Here is a 21,133-nt window from a genome sequence, read left to right as displayed (position 1 = left end):
TGAAGCTGGTCCATATGGGCCCCATGTGGACCCCGAAGCCCGAATGTTTTGAGAATGGTTAAAGGACAAATCTGAGCGTAATGCTTTGTATCAGCAAAAAATAAAGACAGTCAAGGTGGAGAAGCATTCTGTTTGTATGCAGTGAAAATGGGAAATTTCTCACATTTTATATTCAGACATCCATATGGAAACTGTTTTTAAAGCAGCTTAAAACATTTTTATTTGGATTGATATTCTCTTTAACTGTTTCCTCGTCTCATTTTAACATTCTACATGTGTTTGCATATTCTACCTGTGGGTTTATTTTCTGTTTTTCTCAGTTTCCTATCACCAAATGGATCTTGTTCGGCGAGTTGGAAACTCTAAACTGGCCATTTCTGTTTGGAGTTGTCTGTATGGGTTTACTGTGTAATAAACTGGGAAATTTTCCAGGGTGTACCATAATAATGAAGACCATAATCCTTGTTGATTGTGACATTTTACCTTAAACTAAACTGAGATACACTGGTTATGTCGGAAGGTATACAAACTCAAATAAATAATACATTTGCATTTTCTTCCTATGGATTCTCAGAAAGCATCTCCACACATTGAACTTCTCAAACAACTCAGAGACATTCTTCTTAGTTTTAATGCAGATTCTGAATTGACGCTAAATGTGAGGGACTGGTTGTACTGTATGTAGTGAAATGTGATGATATATGCGGCGATGTGTTAATATAAACTGGCAGTCTGTCCCGTCGCGACCCTGCTGGGATCGGCTCCAGCTCCCTGCCAACTTACTCTGGTTAAGTTGCTGAATGAAATAAATGGATTATTTGGGTTTAATTGTCTGTACAGGCACTTCAGTCAAACAGCTGAATCACTACATTTAACATGAATGACACGTAAATCAATACCTTCACTGACTCATCTCTAATAATGCAACAATTTTTGGGGGTTTTTTTTAACACCAGCTCCATCAACTGGTACTGGGGGGAAAAAAATGCATTTTCCTGTGCGTGTGTATTTGCTCACAGCTTGTGCAAACCACTTTAAATATGGAAGTAGGTACACCAGCATGACGTCTTCCAAACTTCCAGCTTTATGCAGTGCAGCGCTTTCAGAGTGCTCTGCACTCCTGATGATTGCGACAAACAATCATATTAACAAGTAAAAAGGAATTGCAGTTTAATGTGTTTTTAATAGCTCGGTGAGGACAGCGCATAGCTCAGAGGCATACAGCCAGTTGTTCAGATCATGGCTCCAGAGGAATATGTGTTACTGGGATAAAGTCATTGTTGATTTTGGTGACTTTAGCGATACCCCTTTGATCAATTACTTTACTTTATTAAACAGTGGGCATACTCTTTGTGTGTTCAGGGGCTTTATTATGTAGATTCTCCATTGTCTTAAACATCAGGGCTTACTCAGTTTGAATTATCCGAGATGAAATGAAGCAGAAATGGGCAAAGCTACTTATTGATTCCCACAGTCTGTGAGGTGAAACAAAAGTAGTCTTTAAATGACTGTAGTCACATCGATGCACGGAATAGATGTTATCTATCTTAATGACAAAAGGGAGACCTTGGCTGGAGGGGAACCTCATCAAAGTTACACATGCATAACCTTGCAATGGTGAATCTGAGCGCGGAGGAAAACACAGACCCGCACATCCGGGCAAACATTTGAATTCAACAGTTCGAGCCGTTAAACAATGTCAATACGCACCAGGAAAGAAATTCAACAAAGTCCTGTAGGTATGTAAATATTATTTCACTTTCAGATTTTGTTTAAAATACTCAATTCATCTTATTTAAATGTAAATCAGTGACACAAGTAGAATTTAGAGTCCCTCATTTGAATTCATGTTTATTATATATATAAAAAAAAAAAAAAAGACTAATGAATGTGGGGAACCAATAGGCAAAAACCACAGGAGCTCCTGCAGTGATGAATACACCATGAAGGAAATGTTCAACCAGAGGCGCCACGTCTGGCAGGATACAAGGTTTTATGCCCTTTTCAAAAGGCTGAGGGTGCGAAAACTAAAAAAAAAAAAAAAAAATCTAACATCAGCGTCTGCTTCCTTAAATTTCTCGCTGGGATAAACGAACGTTTGCTCATTGCTCTCTTGTCCCTTCAAAACTTGGCTTGCAACTTTTCAAGGGTCGAACTGATTAACAGACTGACGCGTTGAATTATGCTTAAGGCTTTAACACATGGCACTTTTTGTTCATCTCAATATTCTGTCACATACAAGTTGCTCCGGTAAATAACGATGGGTGAAAGCAGAATATACGTTGGAACCGAACTCAAGGTCCTCGATGAAAAAGTAGATTATTTGTGGTGCTGCCAGTAAAATCAGTGACCTCATCGGATGGGGATGTAAGCAAGGCTTTGTAGTTAAAAGGGAGCCTGTCCATTCTGACATAACTATGGCTGAAATAAATTAAAAACAGCATATTAATACATGTTCATGCTTGGGCTGTATGATGGTGCACTGGGGCTCCACGTTAAAAATGATAATCCTTGATTTGAGTCATTCCTCAAATCGCACAGTCTCCTTATAGTTTATCTTCATACTCCTGTTTTGCTCTTAGAGTCCAGTCGCCCTATGACAATTCATTTCATTGCAACATCCCTATTAATTGATGAACCTGAAAAAGAAATTACTCTAAATGGTGACTTGAAATTCACACAATACCAACACGCAACAGGAGCCATTTAAAAAAATTTAAATTAAAAATTGAAAGAGTGCGCAATAGCTCTATTCAGAGAGAGTTGAAGAATCATTTTCATTTAATGATAGCTTGCAAGTAAGAACCTCGGGGTTACACACACTTTCTGTGTAAATAGTGTTGTGAGCGTATAGTGTGGATAAAGTGAAGCAATAGACGACGACTAGAAAATGTGCAGCTCAGACTGAAGTATGACATTTATTCACCACTGATCAGGTTTAAAAAAAAAGAAAAAGAAAAAGAGGAAAAATTTAGAGACAAAATGAGCGCCGAGCAGGGCCTGGGCTTCAGATAGGATCTGAGAGGAGATGTGTAAAAACCTAAGAAGGATAAAATACAGCAGCCAAACATTGGACGTGATGCAGATTCAGTGTTTAGTGAACTCTGCCAAATAAAAACAGTAAAGAGACAGCAACGATAAATAGATAAAGAGAGAGCGTGAGCAGTGAGCGTGTGGCTTTAAGTAGCTCTTCTACACACAGGTGTGCCTCTTGTCTCGTGGAGATTATTCTTTCTGCTCGGCAAAAAGCATGCTTTTAGATTTGAAAACACCTCAAATGTTCCTGCAAGAGAAGGAGCTGTAGATGGCTTTCAAAACAATGTAATGACGGGCATTAAAGGTAACATGTAAATGGATTAAATCAAAAATAAGGCTTTTGTTGGGGTTTTTTTGCATTTACAGATTACTCTGATCACAAATTGAGTTTTTACTGAATTAAACATTTCCCAGTGCTTTATAATTTTGAGTATTGGCTCTGACAATTTTCTATAGCCTATTTCTCAATAACCGAAAATTCTTGCAAGGTTAGATGTATCCATGAGTCAAACATAATGTTTCTTTAGTAATAATCCTGACTCACTATGTTCACAGTCAGTCAGAAATGATGTTTGATGGGATACAAAAAAGAATTATAAAATATGAATAAAGGGAGTGCATTGGTTTTGGTTTTTTTTTACATAGGCTCTTTGCCCAAAGTCTATAGTGTCAATCTATGTAAAACAATCATTCTCTGCCAGTTTAACTTCAAATATTCTTTGTTTGCAGAACTGAAGATATCTTCAGACAAAATAAACAACACAGAAGACATCTTCTAAAGCTAAAGAAATTCTACTTTCTGTTTCAATTCATGAATGACAGAGCTTTGTTGATTTTACAACATGAAGTCACACATGACTTCAGAGAGGTATTATCCAGGCTTCATATGCCAGGAGGGACTCTTAAACCCCATCCTGCATCTCTGACACTCACAAAAGCACCAAATAGCCATTGAGGACAGACAGGTCTGCATGAAATATAGCCAGACGCAGCCCTTTTCTGTAGCTCGTCGTGTCACTGAGTTTCCTTGCTGGAGCGGGAGAGCAGGAGCAAACCTGACATGAATTCACAACACGATGCAAGAAAACAAGAAGAAAACGAGGATGAACCACCCAAGTTGCTACCCAACAATTAGGCAACCTTTTAAAAGTGCTGTGTTCATGACACACAAACAAGTCAAAACAAAAGCAGCAGCCACAAGACTAAATGGGATCAGAGTTCATTTCAAATGCCAGCAACTCGAAAAGAAAAACTCGCATTTATACAAACTTTTTGTTTGTGCATGAAGTTGAATACCTGCAGGTCACTTTTGCAGCAACGTTCACCATCAAACCCTAATTATCTATTTCAGGATAAATGCCACAGACAATATCGCTCATGATAATTGTGTAGACAGCCATGGATGCGTAGGTTTCATTGGGTAATGGGTCTGAGGGCTTTAAAGAACAGACATTACCTTGTGCAGGATTATTGTCCATGGTAGATATATTGTTAAAAGCAATTGTAATGGGAACGAGACTTTAAGCATTTCGAATATCAAGCCAAAGCTCAATGCTTTCACACAGCATTGTCATCCGATTAATATCAAGACCATCTGTACTTCCTTTAAAAACAAAAAACATTCTTTGAAGTACAATCCAACATCACAAACAAACTAAAAACTGGTATACTAACATGACCTTCATCATGGCATTCATCTGCTCGCCTCTAGATTGTGGAAGGCAACAGAAGTAGCAACAACCAAGTAGTTCAAACAAAATCTAAAAAAAAAAGAAAAAAAATCTATTGACTTTTTGTTATCCACATGTGCAGTATACATATCGCAAAACACTGACTTTACTGCGATGAATTATATTCCTTCCACAGACAATATGTCAGCTATTCACTGAAGCTACAGCAAGTTGTGCCGAACTGTGGTAGAAAACAGATTGCATTCCACTTTACTATTTCATATCTGTTGGCATCAGGGGTAAAAGCACAAAATCAAGGTCAAATGGCCAAAAAACAATTATTTCAGCACACTGCCTCACTTCTAAATCACTGGTCATGGAAACTGCAGATGCGCATGTTATGGCCCTCAATCATATACTTGTTTTTAGCACCAATCATAGTTACTGCAAGCTACAATAACATTACTGTATATTATCTGATAGTATGTAGCCCTAAATGAAACAGATCTGTGATTCATTTTCCACCAAACTGAAATATAACAACCCACAGGAAGCAAACGTTCTACCAAGGAGAAAGTGACAAATTAATCAAGCTGACTGATTTTGGGGGGGGGTTTGTTTTACCCATTTTGGAATTCCAGTCTATATTCCAGTGCCATATGTCTCGCTATACCAGGTCTGAATGAATGACAGCATATTCCATGTAATCATGCATAGCTTTAATGGCAATCAAAACCTTTAACTGGTACTAAAATGGACGTAATTATAGAAATGTCCTGATTTATTCATTTCATTTTTGATCTGTGGCACAGGTAAGCTTTCCCAGGCTGGGATGCCGTTATTCAAAGATCGACTGATATTGTCTCGCAGCGGAAAAGACCAAAACAAAATAAAACTGACACCCAAATCTGTTCTTTTTGATTTACTTTTATCGTACGTTAACTTGACACCGAAACTGATAAATGGACGCGTTCACTTTTGCGTGTCAAAACAGTGCAGTGTGCACACACCCAACACCACTCGCATATACAAACACTGAACTTGTATTTTAACCCAGAAGTCATTAAATATGTATTTCCTTATGATTACTTTTGAAATTAATTCATCAGCGAGCGCGGTGACAGGTGTTACGACGTGACTGACAAACTACCGTGGCAGTTACTGATAACATGAGATACTTATGTATTCTGCGCTGAAGCCCTCCTATCCGTCTTCTTCCCCCGTTTGCCATTTCCTTCCAACAGTCTCCTCTCTCCACAAGCCAGGCTCTCCTTACTCCTTAAGTCAGGTTGAGTTGAGAAATGACACGAGAAACTTAAGCATTTGTCACAGCAACAATCCAGTGAAACCAAATCACATCGAAACGAATCACGGGGGAGGAGTGGACAACAAGGAAGAATGAAACAATGGGGCGGGGGGGGGGGGGGGTGTTTATGAAATGAAAGCACTTTGGAGGAAACAATGGTGCTGCCCATCGGTGTAAAGTGGGAGCCACGAGTGAAGGAGCATGAAGCGAGGGTGTTTGGCATTGAGGTGAATGGTGTGTGGTATGAATCTAGCGCTTGTGCCGATGCCCTTGAGTTAGCCAGTGAGGCATTGAATGGTGCATTGTGGATGGGCAGTTATCTCCAAGGCTTCCCTTTCAGTGTTATTAGAGAACACATGACAGCGTTGCAAGCTCTTATTGAAGAGAAAGCGTCAAGGCTGCGCACACAAGGCTGAGAGGCGAATCCGTGGGAGGCGCACGGGGGATGGCAACATTTGACACCCTGTCATTCTCTGCACATCTGGCTGTGCAGAACATAGCGTGGAAGTACCAGAATGCATGCATGGAAACACACATCATGTATAAACAATGCAGGGTGATAAAAGTGTAATCACAACATAATTATTGTATGTGCAAATCTTATCCAATTCCTCAGTAAATGAGTACCAGGGCTGCTTCGAGCATGTACAATATACCTTTGCTGCGCTTACTCTACAGCATTTAGTCCTGCAAATGATGTGAAAGCTGCTCTTCCCCGCGAGTATGCAAGTGACAATTTAAGCGTAGATGTGAATGATTCTTTTAAAACATTAAATAAAGTGTTTCTAATGTGATTCAATCTCGCCGTTTAAAACATTTCTCCAAATTTGGATGACAAGTTCCAATGATTTCAGTGGTCAAAACCGATACCTGGTGTGCTTTTCCATATTCAAACATTACTGCATGCCATGGTAATGATACAACCTTTAATAACGCTGAACCGTGACCTTCAGTTTTTGACGTGAATAAAAAATGTGCAAGATGTAGCAGCCATGATTTTACTTTGTTAAGCTACATATTTAATCACTACTGCATATCTGCCGCTGTGCATTTAATTTAATCTTTATTGCTGCATGCATAACAAGCAACAGTAGGAATCCAATACTGGGGTACAGAGATCAGAATGCAAGCCAATGAAAAATTATCAGTACATCTCAAATAGATGATGACGCTGATCCTGGACCCTGTAGGTTTTCATTACTGGGCACAGAAAATTTGACTGTAAAGAGGAGGAAGGAGCTGCATGAATATATACATCAACACAGTGAAACTGAAGAGAAATATGATGCAATATCAACAGGATTATAAAGAAAGACTTTTTTTCTCCCCCAGTTTTCCTATTGGAGCGGAGTCAGACTAGCAGATTCTGTTCCAATCAATCTTTCCTCTACTGGGAATATCATATATAAAAGCTTATCTATTGACAGGATTCCCAACTCCCAATATCTCAGGCACAAAAAGCAATGGCTATTTAATTACTACTGCATCTCTGTCCAAGCTGGGATACCATTGCAATTGATTCAGGTATTTATTGTTTCTTTTCTTGAGGAGGATTTCAAGAGTAGTTGCATATATGTGATATCGCAGCTTTCTTCAATCCCTGTAGACAATATTTTCTTCCCTTTCTTCAGCTACGAGTGAGCTCACTTCCTTTTGAATGTGGAGAAGAAATGATGGGTGAGGGGGGGGGGGGGGGGGGGTTTGATGGGCTGGCTGGAGAAATGGGCTCCCTCTGAATAATGCAACGGTGAAACTGGGCAATATGACCACCATGCGATCTCCTACAGAATAGAAACAACTGTGGATACCAGTCCAACTGTGCTCGTGAATTCTTATCATGTGAAATGTCAGTTAAATCAAAGCTGGAGCTTGAGAAAGATTCTGGCAGTCATTTTTTTGGGATAAATAAAACATGGCAGAGATGACTCCATTGCCCTTTATCCCCACCCCCACCCCCACCCCCCCACCCCCTCTCGCTCTCTCTCCCCTCACTCACTCAGATTCTCTGTCGAGTTTTTCCACTTACACCATGCTCAAACTGGGATGCATTTATAGCAGCGGGAGGTACAATGGTCTACATGAGCTTCAGCACCGGGCCTCAGTCACTAAAAGCTTTCATTCAACTAAAAGGAAATTTATGTTGCTAAAATTATGTGATATTGTGAATTCTGCCTCGCATAATACGCCGCCGCTGTGCTCCTGCAACAGTCATTCCTTGCTATTCCGTGACATTCCTTGGTTGTAGGAAAGGTAGAGTGGTGGTTTTCCTATCCAACGTGGTCGAAGGTCAATCAGATGTATATCATGGAGCGTGGCAGGCTGCTGCCTCTCCTCCCGTTTCTTTGCATGTGGAGGAGGAACGGCGTCTTGCTTCAGGCGTACCAGTTATATGGCTTAGCGCTGTCATGTCAGACCAAGGGGTTACATATATTGATTTAATCCTGCGTTCTCGCAGTGCATGGCCTGTTTGGACCCAACAGATGTTTTGAAATGAAGCAGACCGGGCAAATTACTTCATACTGTTCAGAGATCCAATTTTAAACAATGTATATTTATTGGCTGTTGACAAATCCGATGAAAAACAACAGCGCAGGAGCCTGTTTCTGTGGCTCTCAATTGGCCTCCAGCTATTCATTAGACAGCTGAAAATAAATGCTCGTAAAACCAGCTACACGGAGAGTTTCAGTTCAGTTGGCAGACTTGGCAAATGTTACTCAAATAGGAGAAGGAGTTGTATAATGCAATATCCATCCATCCTTCTTCGATAGCAAATTTATCCAATTTAGGTCTGCAGAGCGCTGGGACCAGTCCCGTCTGACAATGGATGGGCAAAAGTAGGTTACACTCTGGACAGCTTACCAGTCCATCACGAGGCAAACAGATACGATCACACACACAAACACACACTCACAATTTAGTCACATATGTCCAAGACTTTGGTAGGAAGCCAGAGTAACTGCAGAAAAACCCCCATGCATGTGCAGGAAGAGCACGACAACTCGTCACTCAACACAAATCTGGACTCAAACCAAGGTATTCTCACGCAGAGAATTCAATACAAACCACACAACTACAGCCATGCATTTAGACTGCACACATACTACAGCAAAATTATGTATTTGGGGTGATTCAAAATAATAATACATTCTAATAATCACCCAGTAATCATGTGTTTTGTTGTTGTGGACAACAATTGGGCTCCAGGACAAAAAGGAACGAGCTGACTCAGGTCTCTGCAATATTTTAGGGTCAAATAATTGCTGATTTGGCCTTTTCACGGGATTCATTAACAAGGGGAAAAGAGCTGGAACATTGCAAAACTTGCCTTGTAATTAGTTACTTTGACAGCAAGATTTCTATCGCCTAAATGTAATACCTTGTATCATGTAATTTTGGACACATCTTCTTCCTGTGTGGTATTTCAACAAACTCCAAGAGGCTTTGAATTGCTTTGGATTTACCTAAAGCTGAAAATGTGAACTAGTTCTACGTGGATGACTGAGAAAAGAAACACTTACAGTAAAGAATAAAAAGCATTTCAAATCCACTGGTATTCACGACAGATTATTCAAGCTGTGCACCAACACTGCAATGAGGCCCGCTTTACCTCCATATATACATATGTAAGCTGTGCTGCGCTCCCTCACTACAAGCGCCACTGTGTCGCTGATTTCATTACAAAAACACCACCGTAATGCTCTGTACTGCTGCTGCTCAGCATTTCATCAGCCCCATCTCCTCCCCCTGAATCCACCTGTAGGCATAGATTGTGGGTTTCTCCTCAGGGGTAAGTTTGTTATCGTTGCTCGGCACTCTCTCTCCCCCCACCGTCTCACTGCGCTAAGCTTTAAATTATATGCTTGCAGATGAGTGATGAGCCTCCCAACCTTTGGAAGACGTAAAGAATAAATTAAGATCACTGAATTATAACTGACGAATAAATTACTAACTGGAGGGAAGTCTATACATGCATGTGGATCAAGGAGTGACCCCCTGTTTGTCGATGCACCATAACTTATATTATTACTACTATACTGACTTATTATTACTATACTTTTGCATTATTTACTTGGAGGTTTTTTTTTTTTGCCCGCACAAAGACTGCCTTTTTCCATTTCATATCATTTCATGTGTGCATAAAGTATTTGACTGTTGACATCCACATTATTGCACAGCATAAATATTTATTCTAAGGACTGGCAGAAAGCCACTGCAAACATGGCAGATGTATTACAAAATACACCTATGCAGCAATTATAAACAACATCTTGCACACACAAGCACGTTTTACTTTCTCGCACATTACTATATTTTTTCCCTCCCACCAAGCACAGGTCACTCCTTTTAAATATCATGCCATGCTTGACATATACATTTAACCAAGACGGAAAATGTTTGCCAAATAAACACAAATTAAAAGTCAGTCTCAAAACGGTAGGACTCAATGGATTTTAGAATTTATCTCTTCTAAAAATGACCAAAAAAAACCCCTCATGATCCTTACATGTGAAGTTGCCCTTAAGATACTTTATACTTAATCTAATATTTATGCCATGCAAATTTCCAAGTTGAAGCTAATTTTCAAAACTTCAGATGCAAAAATGAAAACCTCGGGGCTAGTTTAACTAATTGACTTGCAAATGTGTCTTTGTTATACTGCCATGCGAGCTGTAAGGATGTCAATAGGTCAGGATAGCACCGCCAGAAGAACAAGAAAAGATACGGTGATGGCTGGGTGCGAAATGTCTCGGCATCCTATCAGTTTATAGCCTCATGGTCACTGAGTGAATCATATGAATGTGAATAATTATTGGAAAGACACAGTCAAGTATCCACTGCACAACAGTCCACTAGGTCTGGGTTGTCTAAGAAAAATGCTTTCAGGCATACCTGAAAACCCAAATAAGAAGCAATGACATATTACTGATGTTATAAAGTCCGCATAATAATTGTGCACAACCATCAAGCAATCCTCTCCATTTATGTCAAACCTGAGGAGGAAACCATACCCTGAGTGAAAGAACAGCTTCTGCTACCGGAGGACAGGTTGGCGTGCAACCAACTTCTGCAATTTATGTAACATTTCATCAACCTGAATCTTTTTTTAAGGCGAGCCTTCATCCAAATATGAGGGATTATGAAAGATAAAAAGAACATCACACATCAAAAACCTAATTCAATTTCCAAACGCGTATCGCACCTTCGCCAGCTAAAGACACCAAGCAGTTGCATCTCATTTTACTGAGTGAAATTGATCCTCAAAGAAAGTTACAATACTAAATCACTTCCATTAGAGTACCAATGAGTCACTTTATTTAAAAAAATTAAAATAATAATAATAATAATACTATTTCACCTGTCCAAACACGCCCCAACCAGCGTGTTGCGCGTCGTAAATGAAAACTTGCCGATGTGGAAAACACTTTAATAGCCACGCATGCAAGAAAAACACGAAACTATCAACACAATTTAGTTGTTCAAACCCCCGGACCAAACAAAACCACAGCCAGCCGCGTCACACACCTTCTCCACGAGTTTTTCCTCGAGGATTGAGACCCCCACTGGATGGAGTGGGGGGGGTCAGCTTCCCACACTTACACGCGCCGTGCGTACTTACCTCTCGCCAACGTGGCCGGGACTCGCAAACCGAGAAGCACGAGGACGGAAAAACTCAGGTAGCATCCTCCCGAAAACTGTCCCATCACGGCTCGTCTGCTCGTCTCCCTGCCCGGCGGGTCTGGGGGCACCTGCCGCGGGTCTCGAGCATTTGTCGTTTGGCACGAGACTCAGCGTAAACACGTCTCCAGGCGTGTCCGAGGCGCGCGCTCCGTTCCAGGTGTTGCAGGTGAAGGAGCAAGATGATTATGAGGAGGAGGTGGTGGAGGAGGAGAGGGGGTGGTTGTGGTTAGTAAAAGTGTAAGCCGGAGGAACCGTCACCTCGCGGAATCGCACTGCGGAGGGAGGAGATGGAAAGTGGTGCGGAGCTCTCACAGCCGCGCCAGAGTGGAATAATTAGACAGTGAGTGCGCGCCAGCCAGCCGCTTTCTGGTTTTCTGAGGAAGAGAAACCGAGTGAGAGAGACAGAGGGAGAGATACGAACGAGTGAGTGAGTGAGAGTGAGGGAGGTTTCGTTCAAAAACCCCAGTGGACCTGTTGAGAGACGGCAAAATATGTAGGCGCGCACGTGCCAATGCGCGGACATGTTTTGCGCGCACTTGTAAAAATCAAGGTTTGGTGTTTTGTTGTGTTTTTTCTTTCTCCAGTGGATTTTTTTTTTAATAAATAGAAAGCTTTTTTGTATTCACTCTTGCCTCGTAGTGGAAATTGATTCCCATCTAGGCATTTCTATCTCTAGTTTGCATGTTCTCCCAGTGCATGTGTGGATTTTCTTTTGGCTCTCTGGGTTTTCTGCCAGATTCCTGGCAAAAGATAGTTCAATTGCGACCCTATAGTGGGTCATAAAAGTGTGAATGTCAGTGTGTCTGCCATCTAATTGTGATAGACTGGCGACGTCTTGATTTCTCGTGCACCCGACCATGAACGGGATAAACCAGTGTAGAAGATAGATTAAGTACAATTAACGAAAACACCACAAAGGGAAGTTTATGGCAATTGTGCTGGTAATAATAATACAGTATAAAAACTAATTCTAAATAAAAAAAACAAAAAACATTGAATTACCCAATCAATTAGGTTGAATTACTCACACACACGTGCACACTCATCTGTTCATATACTGTCTGTATACTGCATACTGCATGTATGACTGGTGCTGGCTTCTTACGTTAGGAAATTCCAAGTTGAACCTAAAATGCACTATTACCTTTATATGTTAATTTAATGTGACCTCTATTGCTTTGGATGCACATGTTCAACTGTTAAATGCTTCAGTGTTTTTGGTACAATTTGTTGTTCCCTCACAAGGAGCTTAACCGCAAATGTCACAACAGGTTTCTGATCCATGAATACATCAGTCAATGTTCTGGTTCAATTACATTTGGTATTAAACAGTCCTCATCGCGTTCATATTTTGGGGACTTTCACATTTGGATAGTCCGGGACTCGGCTCACCTTCATTTAGTTCACGCCAACTGGGGTACCTCAAATGGAAAGACCTGCACTTTCTTCAGACCTGAATTCTATAGAAAACCTCAGGGATCAGCTGAGTAACCATGAGGCTCATAAATCTGTACCCAGAACCTCAATGAGCTGATGGCTGCCCTTCAAGATAAGTGGGATGCCATGCCTCAACAGATAATAAGTCGACGTAACGTTACAAGAATATAATATCACTGCAGTTGAACTTTTTAAAACAGATACGTATATTGGACTGATTGAAATATTTTAATATTGACGGATGCAATTATTTCTAAACATTCTGGCCAAGGAATAAGAACTGAGAAGCAAACAAAGTCAACTAACTGCTCCACTTTTTATCACTGCTGGTGGTAACTGATGTCAAAGGGATATGGGGAAAAAATATTTATCACAAATCATATTGCTTGACAACATGACTAACAGCAATGCCTGTTTTTCCTGCTCTCTGCCCACTTTTGAGTTATCTTGGTCAACAATACATACCAAAAAAAGAGTCTTATATCAAAATGGCAAAAACTGCAAAACAACACATTTATTAGCTAATCTGCACCTGTTCCATATGTGCTGATTGAGAGTGTTAAAATAGGATCTACAGTGTTATAATTACCCACTGAGAAGACAGAAGCACCAGGATTTTTGACATCACAAGCATTTGATGGGTGTTGACGTGACAGAAGGCATGTTGGAGATTGACAGTAAAATAATGATATATATCTACACATTACTTGACAGCTCCGTAGGGCTTTGCACTGTACTATATTGCTCATCGTGGGAGTACACGTCCCTGCATTGTGGTATGTAATGGTGATAATAGCGTGCAACTTAGAAACAGAAGCCCACTGATCAAACAATTGGCTGTGAAATCGGACAATTTCTGTACAGGTCAGATAAAAGTCCCTGTTATCCATGAGGAGCTCATTACAAAATTGAAAAATTAATAATTAAGAAAAAAACACAGACACAGCAAATAAATAAATAAAATGTTGTTTTCCATAGAGGCAAGATCAAAGGGTATTTTCAGACTTTAAAGATTTGTTTTTGTGTTCATTCCAATATACAAATTAGACAGGTCCAAACAGCTATACTCTTGTGTGATGTATTTCATTTCTAATTCCAAGATTCACACATGAAACAATGTCTTTAGTTGAACTTTTACCTGCTTAATGGATCTTAATTTTCAGAAAGTTATGACAGATTTTGATTCACAAACAAAACACCTTCAACTACCGTTTACATTTCCACTACATTTTCATTTGATAAGCAATAAGGTCCTCTTTTCAATTGAATGCACATTTTGAAATTGTCTCTATCCTCTCTATGTCTGATGTTCATGTTGTATTGTTTTCTAACTGTTTGTTTGAATATGAATCGTGTTTTGTGTGAGACATCCATATTCTATACTTTTTCCTGTTCAGAGAGAACATACAAAGTTCACATTAAAATACTCCAAGCACTGGCATCTATACCATCTTAATACTGTGTAATAATATCATCTGTAATGTGGTGGCCGGTGACTGTGTATATTATTGTAACCTAAATACTACCACTGATGCATTGTGGCTCCTCCCGCATTGAAATATTCACAACAAATGTGCAACACAAGCAGTTTCCTTCACCCATAAAGTATTTATTAAAAGAAAAGAAAATATTACACTCACCAGAGCACTGCAACATTGACTCACACTGGCAATGAATGACAGATACGAATAATCCACTTTTGTCTTCTGTATATTGAATTTGATGTCGATGAGGAAAAAAAACCTCCTCAGAAAGCAGAAATCGGTTTCTTAACGGGAGCTCCACCTATTAGAGTGATATTGTTTTTTAATCCAGGAGACATTTTGCTGAGTGTGCACACCTTTTGAAGCATCAGCCTCATGCTTTCCATGCAGGCTCGGGTTTTACACTTTCACAGAGGTGAAGTGCCAAATACACCTCACTGAATATTCTGAGGTATGTTTTTGAGATTAATTATTTGCATTTTTCCGCCTATATTTTTGCTACCGGGATGCTATAGAGATTAGTATTCTCACCTCACAGTGACAAATCCCCCAGCTTGAGCCAGAGTTTTCTCCTACTGTTCAAAAACAATTGATGATTGTAATTTGTCCTTACGCTTTAATGTCTGTGTGACTATCTGTATGTATATACTTTTTATTTCCATATCAAGTATATGTGTCTTGCAATCACTGAATAATTTGACATGATTGAATGTTTCATATGCAGCAGCCAGAATATGTCTCCTCATATTTTTCATTTAATGGCAATTTCTAGCACAGACACTAAAAAATTATCATAAATGTTTGATTTTTTAAAAGTGGAATGTATATTTTTCTTCAATCAGTCTTTACAAAACTCTTTATTTGCATTTGTCGTCTCGGGTGATCACCGTGGCTGCACACTGTGCTGAATTATGTGTAACAGCAGGAGTGAAATATATTTTTCAGAGTGTAAAGAAGACGACATCGCGGCTGTAATAATGTGCTCTGAAAGCGAGGAGTGCCACATAATGATGAGCAGGAGTGCTTCTTTTGTGGGGCTGAAATTGCATGCTTTTAAGGATATGGGGTGTTTTGATGAACAATGCGAGTGGAAACACACAATCAAAACTTGTGGCACACGCGAAGTGGGTGATAAGCTGCAGTCAAATGTGGGGTTTTTACAGCCAGTGATCCTCCAGCCATTCACCTTCTCCTCAACTGCAACCTCTGAAACACATGTAACATGAAAACCTGTGGACAATTACTGAAGTGATGGCCTTCACTTTTCAATCCACCATTCTTTTGTTGTTGTTTAGGGGCTACACGGATGGGAAATAGCCACAAGGTTCAATTATGTTACAATAGGCGAGAAAGAAAATCAATGTATCGGCTGTATTTCTCCATCCAATCCAACAGTACACAATACAGTGGTCTCTGCAGTCGGAAATGAAGCAGCCAAGACAAAAAGCAAAGCCCCATTTATCAAACAAATCCCGTATAAAATCCACGTATACCTTCAACTAACATCTGTTTTCCCATTTTTTCAGCTAAATGGTGGCTATCGGCATTTACTGTTTAAGCTTAAACACACATTTAGTTTGCATTGCATTTAACAAAGAAGGAACCTACTGTCAAGTACTTTTCACATGCATGATTCTACATTTACACAAACTTGAAGACCTGTTGCAGGCCGTTTTGTAAATTAGATATAAGAACAGGCAGAAATCAGAAGATGGAAAAGAATTTCTAAATGAGCTCAAGTCTAAGTAAACACAAAGGTTAGTTATATGTAACCGTTCATAGGGCATTCATTGAAATACCATACCCTGTGAGTGTTACCTAAATTTTAATAATTCAAAGTCAGTGTAAACAGCTCATGTATCTTTCACCCATGATAGGATGTGTTGTGAAGCATCATCTTGACTAACATCATACACATTTCTCTCTCACAAATGTTTAGATTGAATGAATATCTCACTCGATGCTATACATAATGATAAAAAAAAATTTTTTTAAGTAAATATGACTAAAAACAAGCAATGGGCATACATAATGTTTCAAACATTTGAATAAAAATTACTTTTTTTTTTTCAAATTTAAAATTACTTCTTTTTTTTTTAATTCAGCCAAACCAAGACATAAGACATTAACTCTGGTTTTTACAAACAATCCCCCCCAATTCATCATGTTACCACAAAACAAAAATGATTACCACTTCCTTTTATCACACACTCGGTAGATTTTACATCTAATCTCCCACAGTCAAGAGTTATTCAACAGGAAATGGTAATGAAATACATTTTATTTTCAATTTTGTAGAGTGCATAGCTCATAATAAAAGTTCCATATGTATGATTTGCTTCAGTGCATTCAACTTCAAATTCTGTGCCCCTCCCCTCCCCCTATTTATGAACAAAACAAAAATTAATGTCAGAGCTAATGAAGACTGGATCTCCTCAATACATCTTCTCAGTGGGTCACACAGGCCTGAACAGGCTGATTTGGGTGTGAAGAAAGGGTTGTAATTTTGCTCTCAGTGAAGAAAGGGAGCAGAGTGTTTTTTTTTTTTTTTTTGCATTAGCTAGAGATGTGATAGGTGGAACGTGCAATAAAGCCAGTTGTTTTCATCTCTTATGAAAGCATCCCACTTTTCAGCGGGCAGTCGTGTAATGGAGAGGAGTTGACACCGGCTTCTTGGGGGAGGTAAATCACAATCCAGGAGTAGGAGGTGCAGAGCAAGCCTGTATATAAATATACGACGCCATAAATGCGAATACATGTCTCCCAAAATTGATATACAACACTCTGAACATATTGCCGGGGCAGATTTTGTTCCTGTTGAGGCTGCATTCACATTTTTTCAAAGCTGAATGAAGTAAACAATTTCAGCTAATAGCCATATGTATATAAACAGAAAACATAAAAAATGCCCTTTGCATGTTCTTGTTCTCTGTCTAAAGCAATAAATTTAATGGATGTGATTTGAATCATAGTCAGTCTTATATATAGCGCAGCCATATAAAATATATTTATTCTTCGGCTGCATTTTATGAAAAAATGTACATGCCATCTACCTTTGGTGCTTACAGCGCGCTTATATATATAAGTGAAAGAATTGATGCCCAAGATTATGGCATTCATGTGCAAAAAAAGGAAAAAAGAAAATATCATGCACTGTTTGAAAAATGTTTTTCATGGGTTGTCGAAGAGGAATCTGATGTTTTGTGATCTATTATCGCAAGTTTATACACTCATGGATCAGGACTCTGATGCAGGAAGTGACTGTTGTCAAGCTCCAGAAGTTTTACAAAGTTGTTTTTGTTTTTATGCAAGTCTTGTTATTTATCTTCACTTCATCCACCACAGTTGCTAATTTTAGAGTTTTCCTGACAAACTACCATGTAACTTAAGCTGATATCACACCCACACACACACATATCGCAGACATGTTTACTTGCCATTTGTACTCCAGCTGTCATAGCGAGTTTTCTCAAAACTGGTGCGAGTACTTATCTAACTTTTCTGAAACCAGTATATGACTTCTGACTTAATCCTCTTTATCCCCTGCGGCACATCAAGGCCAGAATGAGCCGTCCATCGCATCCCGTCCTTGGAGAGATGCTGGGTTTCATTTAAGTCCTTTTTTTTTTTCAGATTGTCCATCACAGTTTTGAGCTCAGTATTATTTTTTTCTGCCATCTTGGTGTGTTGGTCTGTTTATTGCTATTTATTTGATTCTATTCTGAATAAGTGAATTGGAATTGGCCAGCTAGTACACCGAGCCATTGTTGAGCGTCTTAATCCTTCAACCGAACATCTACAAATTAATTTAACTCGGGGATGTAAAAGTGCAGGAGAGTTTAAACCACATTTTGTTCCCCAAAGCATAACTCTCACCTTAGAATTTAGCAGGTGAATGCCAGTTTCCCTAATCTTTGATATTATTATTATTTTTGGAATGCATGAGTAATAAAAAAAAACACAACTCAAGAAGAGTCACTGTAGTATGCAGGTATGCCTTAGAAAGCAGTCGCTGCTTGAAAACGGTGTAAATGTGTTCCTCCAGCTCAGGCCGTTGTGTTTTTCTCCCATGATTCACTTCTTAATGCATGCAACATCCTTCTCTTTTCCCCAAATGTCTCAGACCTTTTGTCGACTTTCTTCCTTCTTCCTGCACACCCATCCAAATATCCATATGTGCATATTTATCCTGTTCAGGGTCGTGGAGTGCTGGAGCCAATCCCAGTTCACTATGGACAAGGGCAGCTACACCCTGGAAACTTATGACCTCCTCCCTGTGGATCAAGAACGCTAACCACTGCGCCACCATGTGGCCCATTTAAACAATTTGGGTTCAAATTTAGTTTTTTATTTCTGGTTAGCAATGGAGATTTTTGTGGTACTGTTGTAGATTTCTATCGTCATACAGCACCATCTAGTGGCTCCATGTGGTACCTTCTGATATTGACAAATATGCAGTAGATTGCATAACTTGTCAAATGAATAGAAGAAAGTCCCATTCATGATCCAGAAGATATAGTAATTTACAGGCCAGTCAAATCTAATCAAACTGATTAATTGCAACACCTTGGTTTTTGAGACATATTTGGATTTAGGTATCTCCCATATGTATCACTATTTCAGTCAGTGATGGAAAATATCTCAACATGAACGTGTAAATAAAACAGTAAAGGGGTTAAAATTTTATTTTTGCTTTTTTTCAGTGGCACAGGCAGAATATTTTTAAGTTAATTCAATGAGGATCCACCAATAAATAAAATGTTCGACATGTCTCAAGTCTCGATTTATTTCTTTTTAACTGAAATGGTCAAAGTTCTAATATAATCTCTCTTTGGAAAATAGAGTCTGTTAATTTTCTTTCCGATGCAATCTTTAAAAGTAGTTTCTTGTTTCTGCGAGCCGACAAGAAAAATGTTCTAAATTCCTAAAAGCAGTATTCATGAATGGATTGTTATATATTGCATCATTCCTGACAAAGTGCCAACTCACTACTCATATACAACAAATACTGTGAGACCAATTTTAAATTTTAATGTAGCTTTTTATTTGAATCTAGACTGTAATTTTAAATTTCAGCAAATCACTTCACTCATCCATGTTGTATAATTTCCATTAGTGTTTCAGACACAAAGACACATTACATCGACACACAGGAAGAACAAAACTTTCCCACGTTAAAACCTCCCACTCAAAGCACGGGTGTAATTTCTTCATTGTTTGCCCGAAGGCTCGCCGAGCGCCGCAGAAAGAAACAAGGACACGTTGGTTATATGTTTCTATCAATTCTTCCGCATAATCGCTTTGTGTTTATAAGGACACAGCGGTCACACGAGCCTGCTGTGCTCCGCGTGTGTTTGCTGCATCATCGAAATAAGGCCGGTCTGCCCCCCTTCTGTAAACCCCCCCCCAGCATAAACAGGAATGTCAGGGCTGCTTTATTGGTACAGAATATTTACACTAGCAATGGTAATACAAGCTTGTGCCAAAAAAAGAGTCAATATATATTTTATCTGGCAGTTAAAGCAAACGTAAGGTGATCAACTTAAAGCATTGTTTGCTCTGAGCCTTCGGACAGGACTCGGGCAAAAAAAACCAAAACGAACCAACAACATTATTTCAGCTCTCCTAATCTGACCCTGCAGATGCCAGTCACGAAGAAGATACAGGGTCTTCACACGGTTCCCGCATGAATGCAAACGGCAGACAATGAAGATTAGAAAAGTGCTTTATCTTCCCGGGGAAAATATTCTTAAGATTAATAGAAAGCTTAGCTCGACTGTTTTTCGCCGATCTTATCCTCAGAGCGTCTGGCAGTGAGGCCACTGCTCGGCCATCATCCAACAGGAACTCCTCACAATACCCGCTGCCACCTGTGTTCAAGGTAATACGAGGAAAGGTCAGCCGGGCCAAAAACAGTGCGGGAACTGTGAGCTGCAGAGGTAGTACGGTAGGTGATATCACAAATGGGACACGATAGCCTCACTGTGCTGCAACAATAATATAGAAACAGATAAGAAAAGTCCGTCTTGAAACGGTGCTCCCTTCCATGTTTAGTATGCCAGTCAGAAATGGATGTGTGCATCCAATCACACAGAGTTATGTTTACAATGGGAAGTGGCTTCATAAAGGTAATATTTCAGTTCATCATCGTTTTGTCCGTTCTGTTGTGAACAAAATTTTAACAACAGTTAATCATACTTTTAATAGGATAGGGTATGGTCATGTGTGTCAGAGTAAAAATGATATTAAAAATGCTTAAAGCTTCATCTTTGTATACATAGATACATTATTGTTGGCAAGGTCCAGAACCCTCTTGTCCCAGTATTAAATGGTAAATGCAGCCATTCAAGGCGCTGTCACTCCAATGGGAGCAGTTTGGGGTTCAGTGTCTTGCCCAAGGACACTTCGGTATGTAAGCAGCCGGAGATGGGAATCAAACCTGCAAACTTCTGATTGGGAGATAACCACCAACCGAGCAATATCGCCCAAAGCAGAAACAGGTTGTTTGTAAAGGACTATCA

At 39.5% G+C, this 21,133-nt stretch overlaps 1 protein-coding gene across 1 annotated transcript in view; it reads right to left on the bottom strand.

The window, feature by feature from the left end:
• LOC308140061 (netrin receptor UNC5D-like) overlaps nucleotides 1–11,714 on the bottom strand; it is a gene marked incomplete at both ends in the record, with an annotated part of 187,675 nt that extends 175,961 nt beyond the window's left edge. Inside the window, one exon of the mRNA XM_080509720.1 lies at nucleotides 11,630–11,714. Coding sequence (XP_080365846.1) covers nucleotides 11,630–11,714 — 85 coding nt within the window. The remainder of the gene's footprint in view (nucleotides 1–11,629) is intronic.
• Between the last annotated feature and the right edge of the window lie 9,419 nt (nucleotides 11,715–21,133).

The sequence above is a fragment of the Blennius ocellaris genome (genome assembly GCF_963422515.1).
Source record: "Blennius ocellaris genome assembly, chromosome: 15".
In the NCBI taxonomy this organism is placed as follows: domain Eukaryota; kingdom Metazoa; phylum Chordata; class Actinopteri; order Blenniiformes; family Blenniidae; genus Blennius; species Blennius ocellaris.
Note: the sequence above shows the minus strand (reverse complement) of the source record. Positions and strands in the feature narration are given on the sequence as shown.